The sequence below is a fragment of the Myotis nattereri genome, assembly GCF_964212035.1.
Source record: "Myotis nattereri genome assembly, chromosome: 2".
Lineage (NCBI taxonomy): Eukaryota > Metazoa > Chordata > Mammalia > Chiroptera > Vespertilionidae > Myotis > Myotis nattereri.
Window position 1 is genome coordinate 26,668,732 of NC_138076.1, and position 16,971 is coordinate 26,685,702.

Consider the following 16,971-nt stretch of genomic DNA (forward strand, 5'->3'; position numbering starts at 1 on the left):
GCTCTCCCAGTCACAAGGCACTGGATGGAGGGCAGGGGATAAACACGTACTAGAGGGAAGGGGGCAGGATTGAGTAAAACATCAAGGAGGGACAGAGTGAAGGAAAATAGGAGAAAGTCATTGATAGTGAGCAAGGTCAGGGGAACAGAAGGGGCATAATTTATTTTTATTTTTGTTAATCCTCACCTGAGGATATATTTTTTCCATTGCTTTCTAGAGAGAGTGGGAGGGAGGGGGAGAGACAGAAAGAGAAACATCAATGTGAGAGAAGCACATCCATTGGTTGCCTTCCACACCAGCACTAGAGATCGAGCCTGCAACCAAGGTATGTGCCCTTGACAGGAATCAAACCTGTGACAATTCAATTTGTGGGCTGATGTTCTATCCACTAAGCCAAACACTGTAGCCAGAAGGGGCAGAATTTAGATCTTACCAAATCATTTCCGCAAGTCAGTAACATAACTGAGCATCAAAAGAACATGAGGATTTGTTTTAAAGCCTCCATATGAGAAATGCAAACTGACAGGTAATATGCAAATTAACTGTCACAACTTGCACAAGATGGCCATCTCCATGTGGTCACAAGGTGGCTGCCATAAGATGATCGGCGGGGGAGGGCAGTTGTGGGCGATCAGGCCAGAAGGGGAGGGCACTTGGAGCAACCAGGCCAGCAGGGGAGCAGTTAGGCACTGATCAGGATGGCAAGGGAGTGGTTAGGGGGTGATCAGGCTGGCAGGCAGAAGCAGTTAGGGACAATCAGGCAGGCAAGCAGTTAGGAGCCAGCAGTCCCGGATTGTGAGAGGGATGTCTGACTGCTGGTTGTTGGACATCCCCCAAGGGGTCCCAGATTGAAGAAGGTGCAGGCTTGGCTGAGGGACACCCCCCCCCCACACCCAGTGCATGAATTTTGTGCACTGGGCCTCTAGTCTATGCATATAAAAGCCTAATATGCAAATTGTCCCCTCTGGAGCTTGACCAGGAGAATGGGAGTTCAATCGCTCACTATGACATGCGCTGACCACCAGGGGGCAGTGCGGAATGAAGGAAGGCCCAGGCCAGCAGCTGGAAGGCCCCGATCAGCCCTGATCACCAGCCAGGTCTAGGGACCCTACCCATGCACGAATTTCATGCACCACGCCTCTAGTTTGTAAATAACTCTAAATTGTACTAAATACATCAAATCCAGTTTCATGGGTAAAACATAATTAAATACAAAACTTCGGCAGAAAAAAGGACTGGAATCAATGTGCATCCTAGGGAGAACTTTTTCTCCTGAAAAAGTTAAGGCTGAGTTATACATAACAAGATTTTTGACAGGCATACTTAGTATTGAATTGTCTTCCTCTGAGGATCTCAAAATGTTTTGCAATGATTACACCTTAGGAGGGCAGTAAAGCACGGCCTGCCCTTCACTCTGTGGACAGGCAAAGTAGGACACGGCTTGGATTGCTCCAGCTACCGCAGCCAAAAGCACTGCCAGGAACCAAGGCCGGGAGCCGGGAGTTCTGAGCCCGTCTTCTGCTCCAGCCACTCAGGGGCCTTTCATCTCCAGACCTTTCCCTTCTCTGAACAGCAAAGCTATGATGAATAGTGATTTAGCTCCAACCTCAAGCATCATTACAGTCCTGTTCCAAATCCCCCAAAGATCAGAAGATTCAAGTGACTCAAGCAGTAAAGAGAGCGTTTCAGAAATGGGCACAGTCTTCCAGAGTCGTTGCTTTGTTACACCTCTTGCTTTTCATCTATGACAGTCATTATTAGAAACTACAAAATAACTAAAACTGCTATACAACCAATAAGGCTTCAGTCCATATTAACGACCTTACAGCCCAATGCATCAGCCTCTCCCTACAACTTCCTTCTTTTTCTCTCCCTCCTTTTAGTATAATTTTATAATATATGCTTACTATAAAAATGTCAGCAGTAAAAAACTGTATGACGTACAAATGTAAAACTCCTCACCACACTCCCCTCTTGAACCCACTTCCCAGAGAAACACTGTTAACTACCTGGTGTGTAGTTTTTCAAGCATCATCTACATACAAATCACACAGTGTAGGGTGTTGGCCAGAAGTTTGTCCCCCACTTTTTCCCCCAAATTAATAGATGTAGAATCTTACTGTATATACTGGTCTGTATTTTTGTTTCTCACATAACAACACATTGTAGACATCTTTCCATAGTAACACACATACACACATTTACCTCACTTGCAGAATCACGTGTTACTAGTCCTCCCTTATCGGATAAACTAAGTTACTAGTTTTTATTTAGTTTGTTTTACATCAACTTGTTCAAAGCATTGGAGAGAATAAAAGGCATAAAAGATCCTGGAGCAACTTTCTTTAAGAAAATGAAGCATTCTTTTGAAATTAAAAATGCTATTTCCTCTTATAATTGGAATTTTCTCTCCTTTTCCAACCAGGATTCATTTAAAATAATTCTGAAAAGAAAGTGACTTCAAATCACTCTGCTTTGAATCCAGCCTTTGATGAAAACTGGAGGCTCTTCTCACCCAGGGCTTCCTGACCCGGGGTCAAGAGTCACTGTCGTGGGAACATCTGGCTTCTCTACAGCTCAAACCTTTGCAATGGTAGCATGGAATATGGAGAGCCTCTGGGAAAAAGCCAACAGGGGCCTGCAGGGGCACTGATGCTCTCATTTCCCAGGACGGGATCAGAAGAGCTACAACTGGAAGAGGACGAGATGAAGGAGGAGGGGGAGGAGGACGAAGATGGAGGGGAGGAGAGGCTGGAGATGTTGGGAGGAAGGGGAGAAGGAGGAAAACAAAGAAGTCGAGAAGGAGAAAGCGAGGGAGGAGGGGGAGGAGGGAGGGGAGGAGAAGCTGGAGGTATTGGAGGAAGAGGAGGAGGAAGAGGAAGAGGAAGAGGAGAAGGCAGAGAGGAGGGGGAGTGCCAGCCCTGTTTTAGGTAAAGTCTGCTCTCAAGAAGCCAGAAACCAAGCCTGGGTAAGTCTGAGAACTCATCTGCTGACACACAGAGTGAGCAAACGTTGCTAGTGAGAACTTTTGAGTAGTACTTCTCACATTAGAACTGTGATAAGGGAGCAGTGTTTGTGGTAGAAGATTTTGGTGAAGAATGACCAGAGCAGTGGTTCTCTATGTGTGCCATGTACAGGATCACCCAGATTCTGGTACAACACAGACTGTCAGGCTGTAGGGGGTCTGGGGCTGGGCCCGAGAACCTGCATTCTGACAGGTTACCGTGAGAAGCTGGTGCTGTGGGTCTGACTTAGAAGTTTTGCATACTGTATAACTGCCGGAGGCTTGGTTAGGAGAGCTGCCTGCACCACTCAGAGAGGCATGCAATGAATTTCACCATTCATTCTTTGGACGCCGAACAAAAACCAGGCCCCACACAACTGAAGACCTTCTCATTAAAAATAGACTTCAGGCGTGTATCCAACCCAAGTGAGCACTTTGTTTCCTAAAGTTATTTTTGCTTCTTGCAAATTATTTTTTAAAGGAAAAAAAAATGCAAAGGCAATTTTTTAAAGTGCTACCTTGGTCTTTGAAGTGTTAAGACTGACGTTTATTTGAGAAAAGTCATGTCAAATGCAAAGTAAAACAAATCAAACTAAGTCAAAGACATAAACAACTTCAACATAACTCACCAATGGAGGAACAGAGGAAATCAAAATAAAACACGGTAACCCAACATCCAGCCGATCCCACGGAATCCATCTCCACGCACAAAAATGCTACTCATCAAAACCCCTTCAAGCTGACACTGGTAGGATTAGTGCCGTCGCTCATTTTTGTTGGAGAGCTTCGTTCTTTCACCTCTGAGGCTCCTCTGAAGCGTTCTAGGGAAGAAAGGGGCCCCGAGGAACAACCCCCAGGGTGGCAGAAAGGCAGACACTACTCTGCAAGGAGCAGACGGACCGCGTCAGTGCTGAAGTGACTCTCAGCTCAGTCTCGTCACCACACATAACACCCTGGCTATTTATGGCACAGCTGGCCAGGCAGAAAGGCCCCACGTGCAGAAACAGTACATAATTCAAGTCTAGTCTGAAGGGCAAAAGTCAACTTTCAATGTTTAAATAAAAATAAGATTTAAACTCACCTACAGGAGATTTTAGAAACATTCCCCACAAACCACAATATTTGTCAAGTCCTTTTCTGACTTTAGTGGAGGAACAAAATGGTGGGTCCTTCAGTCATGACCCCCTTCTTCCTCCTCCTCTAGGCGATCCCCCCCCGCAAACTTTAAGGAAGAAGTATGTTACACCAACAAGTGTGGAAAAAACAGGAAGACAGGATGACTCAGGATATGTTGGCAACTGAAGGCTGAAAAGATAAGGCCACTTAAGATTGATGTAATAAAGTAGGCCCTAACACGTATTAAGAGTTATGATGTGCCAGGCACTGGACTCAATGTCCTGTCCGCATTATCTCATGAAACACAGCATCCCTTTCATGGAGTCCTACAAATGTCCTTACTTTATGGTGACGTCAGGAAGGAGAGGAAATAGGATGCTCTTTTTTGTTTGCTTTTTTGTTAATCTTCACCTAAGGATATTTTTCCATTGCATTTCAGAGAGAATGGAAGGGAGGGAGAGAGAGAGAAGGCGAGGGAGAAGAGAGATCGATGTGAGAGAGACACATTGATCAACTGGTTGCCTCCCACACTCGTCCCTACCGGGGAGGGAACCTGCAGGTATGTGCCCTTGACTGGGAATTGACCCCATGACCCTCCAGTGCACAGGCCAACGCTCTAATCACTGCCCCACACTGGCCAAGATGGAAATATGTTCTTGACAGCATCCAACCAGAGAACTTAACATTAACTCTCCCACTGAGAATATTGTTTGTGCTTTCAATTGGATAATGATCTTCAAGATACTTGTACAGATTTTTAAAATATTCTTAATTAAAGAGGAAACCACCTTCTTCATACCTCCTCTTTATTAAATACACAAATTTCAAAATATATTGGAAGCCATTTTTTTCTTCAGAGAGGAAGGGAGAGGGAGAGAGAGATAGAAACATCCATGATGAGAGAGAATCATTGATCGGCTGCCTCTTGCATACACCCCAGCTGGGGATCAAGTCTGCAATTTCCTTGACTAGAATTGAACCCAGGACCCTTCAGTCTGCAGGCCGATGCTCTATCCACTAAGCCAAACCAGCTAGGGCTGGAAGCCATTTTTAAAGAGAGTGATGAGAAGGGAAAGAATGTATTAAGGCTGATGTACTTTGATTGTCCTTAATGGTGACACTGGGTACCAGGTACTATGCACTAGGTATCTTCCCCAGGCCAGTTACGAATGTCAGAAGTCGAGTGTTTGATTTTTTTAATTTAAATTTGACTTTTCTATACTTAGTCTAGGAATGTCATAATCAAGAGCCTCGGGACTAGACTGTCTGCTTCAAATTTTGGTTTTGCACCTCACTAGTTATATGACCTTGAGTACCCAGTATAGCTGGGTCTCAGTTTCCCATCTGTACAGTGAAGCCAGCAAAGCAGTATTACCAATTTTCTAAAGGAGTTTGGATGACTAACAAGATGAATTCATGTAAAAGTAAGCTCAATATAAGTTAGCATTTATAGTATTTATTTCTCACAACCTCTCTATGAAGTATTTATGTAATCCTTAGTGTCTCATCCATTATGTGGTTTAATTTTCTCTAGAATAATTTACTCTCCCGGTAAGATGATTCTTTTAGCAAAGTGGCAGTAAAGGTGTAGCAGAAGATGAGGAAAAGAAAACGAAGAGATGGGAAAAATATACAAAGTACAAAAGAGTCAAATTTTAATTTAAAAAATATCACACAGTTGACTTCTTCTGACATTTGGAAGAACTGGGGAACAAGAAGAAGAGAGGGTGGAAAAATAAAACAGGAAAAAAAAATTGTTCTTATTTGAACCTATTCCCAATTCCAGGACTGGGCACTACAAAGACATCCCAGCCCTCATGTGACTCAGTCTTCTCTCACTAGGCCACAGGTGTCCGGCTGTTGACAGGTGCCTAGCTTTTGGTTCAGCTACTTGAGCTCTAAGAGCCTAAACAAAGTTAAGAACGAGGACTCAGGAGCAAGAAGATGGACAAAGAATCCCTCTGCCACGGTTCACTCTTAACCCGGGCTCCAGGCCTGCTCAGCCCAGCCCTGTTTTTTCTCTGCCTTGGATTCCCTTTTATAGATCAGGAAAACTGTCTGCCAAACACACTCCATAGTCCATGAGTTACAAAACCCAAAGGGCCATCAGGCCGCTGTTATCTGAGGCTAGGGTTTCACCTCTCCAACCACATGACCTTCAGCTTTGGGCTTCTTGGTAACTTAAAGCAGCTGTGGGGCCTCCGGCCAGGCTGCCACCCGGAGCCTGAAGTCCTGATCACAAGTGTTCAGACCTTAACGATCAATGTTTCCAATGCTGCGGAGATGCCAAAGTAGCCATGTAATGCTAAGGGCTCATTCAGAAAGTGTTTTATTAACGGTACAGACATGCACAACATATAATTACGATGGCTATTTAAAAATGAGTAAAACTACTGTAAGAAAGCCTAAGTTGAGAAATTCATAAGGGTTTCCCCCCCTTTTTGGAAGAGGGCATTTTTCTACTGTAATCTGATGTGCTGTTTCAAGAAATTGTACCTTCTGATCAGAGAGGAAGACTTTAGTCAGATATGGCCAATAACTGAATCTTACTCTACCAAGGACATCAACAAGAACAACAGCACAGACGAACCTATCTGCTGACTCCCATCTCCCCACACAATGGCGTATTCAGGATCTGGCTGTAGGAGGGCATCTCACAGAGAAACAGGAGGCACCCTCTCTACCCACACATGTAGGAAATACTGACTTAGAATGCTACCAGTTCACCCACATTGAAATGTGGGCAAATGAGAATAATGGACATACATTTTTTTACCCCTTGAAAATGGAAAAGAACAGGACTTTTAACCCGGCTCTCCCAAACTTCAAACCCTTGTAAAGAAGAACAAAAGCCATCAAAATCAGAAGAAAAGGAGTAATTTTGAAAAGAAAATCACCATTGATTTTAGTATCCAAAAAACAACAGTGTAGTCCAGTGATGGTGAACCTTTTGAGCTCGGCGTGTCAGCATTTTGAAAAACCCTAACTTAACTCTGGTGCCGTGTCACATATAGAACTTTTTTGATATTTGCAACCATAGTAAAACAAAGACTTATACTTTTGATATTTATTTTATATATTTAAATGCCATTTAACTAAGAAAAATCAACCAAAAAAATGAGTTTGCGTGTCATAGGTTCGCCATCACTGGTGTAGCTCCTAGTTGCTGGACTCATTGGTCTGACAGTTTCCAGCAAGTTTGATATTTGTGCTCTCGACCACACTGGCACGTCCCCTGGCACATCACCAATGTGGGGACACACTCACATGTGCTCCCACCCCTCCCCAGCTCAGGGAGGTGTGAGGAGTTACTAGTAGATCCCGTTCTGAGACTCAGAAGGTGCAAGAAGCCACTAAGGCAACAGAGCTGGGTAAATGGCAGAATGGGAATTGCAATTTTCTTTTTTTAAACTTGAAAGTCTGTTCCGTTGTATTTGACTTATCTCTTGAGTATTTAAGACTAGCAAATGCACTTGCTGCTCTTTTTATGGTTCCATAATGACCACGAGGGCTGCTTTCCACTGTCACCCACATTCGTGCCAGCACCCAGCACGCCAACCGTCAGATGGTAACGCCCTGCCTGCTGGATGTAAGCCAATGGAATCCTTACCTGGTGCTCCCGTGTACATGATGGAAAACACATTTATTGCTATCGTAGCAGCATAGAACACCGGCAGGGCCCGGAGGCCATTGGGAACAGGGTCCTCCTGAGTGATAATGAGACAAAGTGAAAGGTCAGGACTCAAGAAGCATCTGGAGCCAACACAGGCAACAGGATCTCACACACTGCTACCGAAAATCCTCCCAAACTCTGCGTGACCAAACTGCTGGCATGGCACTGCCAGTGACCTGCTTCACGAGACAGCAGTGGCTTGGGCCTCTCTCCCACACAAATGCTGTTTCAAAGAGCCCACAGCTGTGTCCAGCAGACCCTTTAGAGCACTAGGATCACATAAGCTAGGACGTCAGATTTAGAAACAGAGAAACACAGTCAGGTTAGGTCCGTTCCTGGGGACCAAAGTGCAGAGACTGGCATCTACTTCAAAACCTGTGACACTCACTACTCTAAGTAAGTTCAGGTTTGGTGCTATAACAACCCACTTTAAACAAATACTCTGAGGCTCGGCTCCTTGAGGATATCTGACAAGAGCCAAGTGACTTGAATGCCATGGCATTGCTATAGATTTTATGTCACTCTATTACACAATGCATTTCAGCTCTATCAAAATGTATAAAGCAAACACATTACCATGTGCTGTGATTTTTTTAAAACTTCTCATAAGGTACAGTATTTATGCTTCAATTGTTAAAAGTTAAAAAACTGGCCCTAGCCGGTCTGGCTCAGTGGATAGACCAGCGGCCTGCAGACTAAAAGGTCCCAGGTTCGATTCTGGTCAAGGGTGCATGCCCGGGTTATGGGCTCGATTTCCAGGTGGGAGGCATGCAAGAGGTAGCCAATCAGTGATTCTCTCTGATCATTGATGTTTCCATCTCTCTCTCCCTCGCCCTTCCTCTGTGAAATCAATAATAATATATTAAAACAAAGAAACTGTGGGTTCTTTATCTAATAAAACATGTATTTACAATGTTAGGGTTCTGATACAACATTCCCTAAATCTATTACTTCAACAAGAAAGGTACAGCCGAAACCGGTTTGGCTCAGTGGATAGAGCGTCAGCCTGCGGACTGGAGGGTCCCAGGTTCGATTCCGGTCAAGGGCATGTACCTGGGTTGCGGGCACATCCCCAGTGGGAGATGTGCAGGAGGCAGCTGATCGATGTTTCTAACTCTATCTCTCTCCCCTCCTCTCTGTAAAAAATCAATAAAATATATTTTTTTTAAAAAAAGAGTTTGTTGAACTCTCTATACCAAAAGAGACAGTTAAAAAAAAAGAAAAAAGAAAAAAAAAAGAAAGGTACAGCATATGTCTTAGGCTAAATAACATCTCAGAGAATATTAGAAATTTAGAGTTTTAAGCAAATATACAGAGTATTTTGGAACAAAAATGAGGACTGAAAACTCCTTAATATAACACTGGCACATAGACGTTGCCTAAATAATTCAAAAAATGACTGATTTCTAATAGCCATGTAACATATTCGTACATTTATATGAATCTGCTACCCTCTGACGATAAAAGGAAGATACGATCTAAACACTGATGTGAGCTACAGGATGAGGAGAAGTAGAGACCATCTCAAAGATATTCACTGTCAAATGCAAACGCGTATGGGGATCAGATAGGTTTGCAGAACAGTACACCTCATCAAGAACCTATTCTGGAATATCCCAAGGAGCCACCAGCATTTGTCAAGAGGCTTGAGTTGATAGTACTGAGGTGTAAGGAACAGTAAGAGCGGAGATAGGAGGTGATTCAACTGCCTGAGAGTCATGGGCAGATCAGGCGGATGAGGTAAAGAACAGCAAATATGAAGAACCAATGGGCAGGAGCTGGGACGAGAGGCACAGCAGTCCTCTCATCTTAAAGGAGCCGTGGCTGGACTGAAAACCAACACTGGGATGCTCAAACACTACTGCCTCGGATTCCCAAAATGCTGTTTTCCTGGGGATAACGGTTGCTAAAGAAAGACACCCAGCCAGTAACTTCTGAAGATGTGTACATCCTGAGTTCATAGTTTTAATTAAATCACATGTGTTTTCTCAAATAATCTATTCTTATAACTCACATGACAACTGTCTCATTGCAACCTGTCTCCTTTCCTCCTCCCTCCCTCTCTCCTTCCTTTCTTCCTTCTTCCCACCCATTCATCTGCTGCCATCCACCCAAACTAAGTGAAAGAGACAGTTATGTTTCTATTCTCACAGAAATTATAGTAAAATAGCAAACAGACCACTAAGCAAGAAAAAAACCCCGTACACCACGAGAGTGCAATGATGAGCAGGTGCACAGTGCTGTGGACATACAAGAGAGGAACCAAGCAGAACGTGGGGTGGGAGAGGGAAGGCTTCCTGGGAAGTGACACCTGGAGGTTGAGTAGAAGTGGGAGTTTGCCAGGAAGGGATGGGTTCCAGGCAGAGGACATACAAAGGGTGAAGGCTAGCAGGCAGGAGGGGTGGCACCTTCCAAGATGTAAACCAATATTAGAATGGCAGGCACCCAGGAGAAGGAATGGTAAGTTTGCATTTATCCAAGAGAATGAGCCCTTCAGCGGAATACCAGACAATACCAAGGCAACACAGTGCATCTTTAAGCAAGAGCACAGCTGAAGGAAGGTATAATCCCGAGGTGCCCGGCCTGTGTGTAACCCAGTGATCCAGGCCTGCCTTAGGGCTGATCAAACACTGCACCAACCTCTTGACAGTCAGATAAAAAAATGCAATCAATTTTTTTCTAGAATGCTAATCTCAGTAAGTTTTCATTTTAATCTCATTTTATTTTCGATAAACTATACTCCCAATAGGTGTATTTCCTTTTGAGGAAAGGAAAAAGTCAGTGTCTCAAGCTTGCTTTCTTCATTAAAACAAAGAGAAAGAAAGAAAACACCTTACATTTGGGAAAAGGAACTCTCTAGCTGTTTTTAGTAATAGTCAATTCAAAATCCAACACTATGTCACTCTATTCTGCTTTGCATTCAGGAAATGACTACCTTTCCTTTTTGAGGTCCAAGCACAATGCCTGGGACTGTCAACTCATGAACGCAATCAGAGGGAGAGAAACAGTATTTGCAATGCTGGGTTCAAGGGCCCCCCGGGTACTCTACCTTGAATCTTTCCTCCTATTTTATGGTAAAGTCTGATTCTAACTCCTGGGTGCAGTGCCTTAAAAATGTAAATATACAAGTATTCCTCTGCCCTCTCTCACAATTAATTTCTATTGAGTAGAGCCAAAATTAGTGCTCAAACTTTTAATTTTTAAAAACCAGCCTCACTTACCTTTTTTAAGATGAAAATTCTGATCAGTATAAACAGCACGCCAGACATGAAACCAGACAATAGTGGAGATATAAACCAAGAAGCAACTGAATAATTAAAAAAAAAAAAGTATAATGAATGCTGAAATTCTACGTAATTCAAGTCATATTTACATAATACAATTATAACAAATATACAGTATATACATTCATAAATATTCCTGGAATCACTCATCTTAATTCAACCCTAAGAAGCCCACTGTCCTGGTGGAGCTGACATGCACCCATGCACAGCTCCGCACAGACAGGCACGGTCCCACAAAACCCAGCACATAATCCAGCAGGTGACCCCGCGAGCCCCTTCTGCCTGCTGTTCTCATCAATCCACTTGGAGACCTGGTCCTTGTTCCAACATAAAGGCGCTCGGAAAGGTGGGCCACCTTCCACTTCGCTTTCTACCTCCAGCCTGAGACTGTCATCCTGACACGGCCTCTGGCCTAGTAGTTCCCAACTCTGGCTGCACATAAGAAACATCTGGGAGTTTTCAAAACTAGCTACGCTCTGGCTCCACCCCTGGAATTCTGATTTAAAACATTTGGAATGGGGCCTGGGCACTGATATTTTAAAATTGCTCCCCCAGGTAATTCTAATGTGCAGACAGAGTTGAGAACCATGGTTCTAGAAGCCTGGGATCTAAACTGGTTTTCCGGGCCATCTGAGTCGCTGTTTGGAACTCAACCTAGAGCTCCTGAGATCACTGTGATTCTTAAAAGGACAAGCAACCCAGAGGATGGAGATGGGGAGAGAGCATTTCTTACAATAGGCAGGTTGGTGCTTATGGGGCTGAATGGATTTCCCTCTTACAAAGAGCCAGGGCCAGGAAGCAAGCTGCCAGACCTCTTAAAACAGACCTGCTGAGCAGCCCACAGCTCGAAAGGAACACTAGAGCGCCTCCTCTATACAGGCAGACTGGGCGATTTCTTGACTGTAGTGAGGTCAATAACACTGGGCTCGTTTCAAGGCTTCCCCATAACCATGAACTCTGACTCCTAGACACTAAGGGTACTTTCCTCATTAGGACCTAATTTTTCTCTGACTACAGACTGATTTCAATGAGATAAATTTCTTTTCTGTTTGGGAACAATAGATAAATCTTGATTTTTCAAAGCTGATGACAATGTAACATTTCAAGGAGTATTTGGAGGCAAAAAAAAAAAAATTCTCTAACACATAACAGTTCACAATACAGAAATTTTAAGGAAAACTATATTACCCATATAGGTCTTCTAAACCTTAACATTTGAAGGAAAAATATAATTGCAACTTTTAATAAAACTTACGCTAGAGAATGTAAACTTTCCTTCTTATAGGTAAAAGAAAATGGCAATTACCAATCTTGACCAGCTCCATCCACTGCACACCTTTGGTGCCAATTGCAACAAGTGAGAATCCTATAGTTGCACCAACAATGCAGTGAGTTCCTGAGATGGGAAGTCTCAGGAAGGATGCAATCAGCTGCCAAACAGCTGAACCTAGAAGTGGAAAGATTAAAAAAAAGAAAAAAGTCAGGTATAAGGTACAGCAAGCATGTCAAACTCATGGCCCTCGGGCTACAGGCAGCCCACAGAGAATATTTTTGCGGCCCAGCCAATCTAATGGTATGTAAGGAAACATTAATTTTATCGTTGCTTTTGTTCTATTTTATACTATACTTTTCTAAATAGACCTATGTTTCTATGCAAATTGAAGGTTTTGCTTTTTTTTGCGGCCCATGTAAACTTAAACCTTGTTTATTTGGCCCGTGTTAGCCTTTGAGTTTGACATGCTTGAGGTACAGCATCTCCAACAGCCACAAAAGGAAGAAATACAAATTACTGTTCTCCACAGCAACACCCATGGGGTTCATTTTCTGTGGGTGGTTCCTTTACAAAGCGCTAATATCCTGACAAAATTACTCAATTAACTTGAGTCCAAGAAAAAATCTTCAACACTGAAGGGAAATGTTCATTTATTTAAAGAAAAGTCTCTCGATGCCAGTTACTAACTGCCCTTGTCACATTTAGGTAAGGGAGCTGATAATGACCTTGCTCTGATGTGAAGTGTGGCCAAGACCAAGCAAGAGATTGAGGACTTGAATAAACAGAGAAACCAGAAAGGTTGCACATGGGAAAAGATTTCACCATAGTTAGGCCTGAATGTCACATAATGAGGAGGGCTAAATATTAGCTGTTGAATTAGTCTGTACACGAGAGCGTGTACCACCACGTTGCTTTTTTATTCTTGCCTCTCATGTGAGAAGGAACTATGATATTTAACCCAAAGTTGGGCCTCTGCTCTCAGCCCCTGCTGGAACGATGGGGCTTTGCCTTACACGTTCTCACGTCTTCTACTTCTTGGGAGTTAAGAGGAGCCCTTCGTTGTGGCTTTATGTCCTTTTACCTCAATTTCACCACTCTTTTTCAGGCTTAATGTTTTTCTAGGCTATAGTTCAGATATTTTCATAAGCAGATCAGATTTTGCAGTGAGTATTAACAGCATCAGCTGGGAGGGATCACTCTCAACACAATTGTTGAAAAGTTCATATAGAGCTGAAGGGGACAAGGGTTTGGCGGATAAGCAGGCCCGTTATTAATCCCAAATGTTAATTCTGGAAATCTGGTTGCTTGGCAGCAGCAGCACTTTCAAGCAGATCCTTGGCATTTTCTTCAAAAATATCTGAGTTAACAAGGATCGTTAAAGGCTGCGCAGGTCCGTTTGTGAAGCAAGGCTGACAGCTGCTCCACGAGCACTGGGCATGCTGACCTTTGAGCTGCCCTGGGCTGCGGCCCCGTGCCTGTCCCTGAAGCGTGTGCTGGAAGGAGAAGGGGCCAGCCTGTGCTGCCTATCCGGTAACAAGGGTCCCTGGCTGCACCCAGGCTTCCCGGCGAATAATTCCTTAAGCCTTCGCAGCTAAGCCCTGAGTTCTGCAGGGACTACATAGTTGTTTTAAAAATATAGCCAGAGTTTGGAGCATGTTTCATGGCATAGAACAGCCGTGGGCAAACTACGGCCCGCGGGCCGAATACGGCCCGTTTGAAATGAATAAAACTATTGAAAAAAAAGACCGTACCCTTTTATGTAAGATGTTTACTTTGAATTTATATAGGTTCACACAAACACTCCATCCATGCTTTTGTTCTGGCCCTCCGGTCCAGTTTAAGAACCCATTGTGGCCCTCGAGTCAAAAAGTTTACCCACCCCTGGCATAGAACCAGAACTTAAAAAACAAACTTTATGATTTCTTTACCAAAATTAAAATGATTTAGTGATGTTAAGAGCATGGTATAAAGTCACCCACAAGATCGAGACCATGAGATTTTTTTCCTTCCTGAAAGCTGCTGTCCTCTCTCTGGCTAACTTTATAATGTATATCCTGGAGCAGGAGGGTGAGTAAGGAAAGGTAGAGAGAATGAGCTGCCTGAGAAGGAAGAAGGAAAGACTCAGGAGGCCAGTGGGAAGAGTGAAGGAAGTGAAGGAGCAGCTGAGAGGAGGGAAAAAGGAGGCAGGTGTTTGCAGGGACCTCACAAAGTGAGAGAGGGTGAGAGGCCTCCCTAACCCCAGGAATTTCTGAAGGCATGGAGGATTACATTCATGTTAAGAAAAACAGTGAGAAAGAGAAATGTGTTTTAACCTAGAAAAATATATGTTAGCCTACAAAAAGGAAAGGGGTTAAGTACAGGATGCAGGCATAAGACAAAGCCTAGCAAATGTTGGGGGGGGGGGGGGAGGGGGCAAACGGGCATCGCTGAGGCAATAGAAGGGCAGAGCCAAGGTTCATGGTTACCATCGAGGCAAACAGGCAGGCAGGCATGAGTGAGTGCAGGCAGGGGGAAGGCTCAGTGGTTATGGACAGGGAGGTAGCCTTATGGGGAGTGTGTACTTCTTAGTGTGGTTCAAGGAGATGATGGCTTCTTCATGTGGGTGTGGGTATTTCTACGGCAAGGTGGTGGGTTTTGGATTCTCAGTAGATTTTTGGAACCATTGATGGTTTCATATTAAGTGGATTGACTACTGCTTTAGTGCTGAGCTAGAGTCCCAAAAGATAACTTGGTTCAACAAGTTTAGCTAGCACTAACAATTTCTTCCACCCAACCAACACCACCACCACAACTCTACTGGAAAGCACAGAGACCCATGGGGCTTGGGAAGAAATTTCTAAAAGAGAGAAGAAAACAAATAGAACAGAATAAAAGGACAGGGGAAGAGAGGGAGAGAAGAGATGGATGGAGAATTTAGAAGAGGAAGATTGAGATAATCAGGCATCTGAAGAGAATCAGCTTTGATTTTGGTCAATAATAATTATACCATCATCTTAAATTTACATAGCTCCCATTTGTAAGGAAACCAATTTTGAAAATCTATATAAATTCCCAACAAAATGGACTTTGAGATTCATGTAACCATACAAAGGAGAAGGAGGAGGGAGAGGGGGAGGAGGAGGGAGGAGAAGGACAAGGAGGAAGAGGTAGAAGAGAAGGAGAGGGAGGAGGAAGAGAAAAGGAAGGAAGGAAGGAAGGAAGGAAGGAAAGAAGGAAGGAAGGAAAGAAGGAAGGAAGGAAGGAAGGAAGGAAGGAAGGAAGGAAGGAAGGAAGGAAGAAAAGAAAAGAAAAGAAAAGAAAAGAAAAGAAAAGAAAAGAAAAGAAAAGAAAAGAAAAGAAAAAAGAAAAGAAAAGAAAAGAAGGAAGAACGAAAAGCCAACAAAACCAAGTTATTCCAGCAAAACCCCAAATTGCTTTGGTTAACCTAAATACTAGTTGGGGTAAGTATTCTTCATTCTTTCAGTAAAGAGCCAAGGCCAGGGGTGGGAAAACTACTGCCCACACAGAAAAGTAAGCAAGCAGTGGCATAAGCTCCGCTCACGAGACCTTCTGTCGCTCTGAGGCCCTCAGTGTGGCCTCACTAACAAGTCTCTAATAAGCACACCATTCCTCAAGCTTCATCCAGTGAAAGAAGAAATTTCGGTAAATATTTAATTTTATCAGTGTTTTTGTTTATTTCTCCCCTGCTTTCAACATATCTTGCCCACATCATCCTGACTGAAAAAAATCTTAATTTCAGGTCAATATGATTATTTCTTAGACATCTATCACAGCTACAGAAGGGTGAATTTTACAAGTAACTGTTATTTTTCTATGAGAAATTTCAATTTATCTGACTTTAATAAAAAATATATGCTCACTGAAGTTAAGATTCAATCAATACAAGAGCTGTTGGAATGAAAGCAATTGTTAACCTTACATCTTTAAAACACAAAATGTTCAGCTGAGACATAGGCACTCCTCAGCATATGTTACCAACCCACCACACTTAGTTGTATTTAATACCTTAGTACATTGGCCTGCTTCAGATCAAGTGCCTCAACAACTTCTCAGACTAACTTGCTGTAATAAAAAGATGATGGATTATCTTAAATTTGGCAAATCATTTCCACATCCTGGGTGCTTAAACAATGCCAGTGACAATAACTAACTAGGAAGGACCTGTGAAATGTAGCTGCGTTCTTGGTACACCAGCATCTTACCTCCTACTGCAGGACTCTTCCTACAGAAGGATATGTCCTGTTGAAAGCAGAAGGTGGTAGAATTCCTCTCTATCCCTCACCTCCCTAACCAAATTACCCGAATGCATCAGCTGTCTGCTGTGCCGTCATCTCTACCTCAAGGCAAGCAGAGAGAATCCCGTCAGCTGCACTCCAGGCACCTCTGCCTGAGGCTCCTTTTCAGCTGTAGCAAGGGCAGTGAGGGAAGCGCCCCCACAGTGCTTGGGTCTACCGTCACCTTGGGCAATGGAGAAATCCCACTGTCAGCCCCATCTCCCATTAACACACTTCACTGCCTTCAGCACTTCTCTCTCATCTAGACAACCTGAAACCACCCACAGGTGGCATACAAATGACCATTTGACTAGGAAACACAACAAGCATACCAAATGGAGCGTCCA

The 16,971-nt window shown here is 43.5% G+C and overlaps 1 protein-coding gene across 1 annotated transcript in view; it reads right to left on the reverse strand.

Moving 5' to 3' along the window:
* Positions 1-16,971, reverse strand: part of SLC20A2 (solute carrier family 20 member 2) — a 67,452-nt gene that overhangs the window by 23,736 nt on the left and 26,745 nt on the right. Inside the window, exons 4-6 of the mRNA XM_081085010.1 lie at positions 12,384-12,524; positions 11,015-11,100; positions 7,731-7,827 (exon numbers count right to left, since the gene is read on the reverse strand). Of these exons, the coding sequence (XP_080941136.1) occupies positions 7,731-7,827; positions 11,015-11,100; positions 12,384-12,524 (324 nt within the window). The remainder of the gene's footprint in view (positions 1-7,730; positions 7,828-11,014; positions 11,101-12,383; positions 12,525-16,971) is intronic.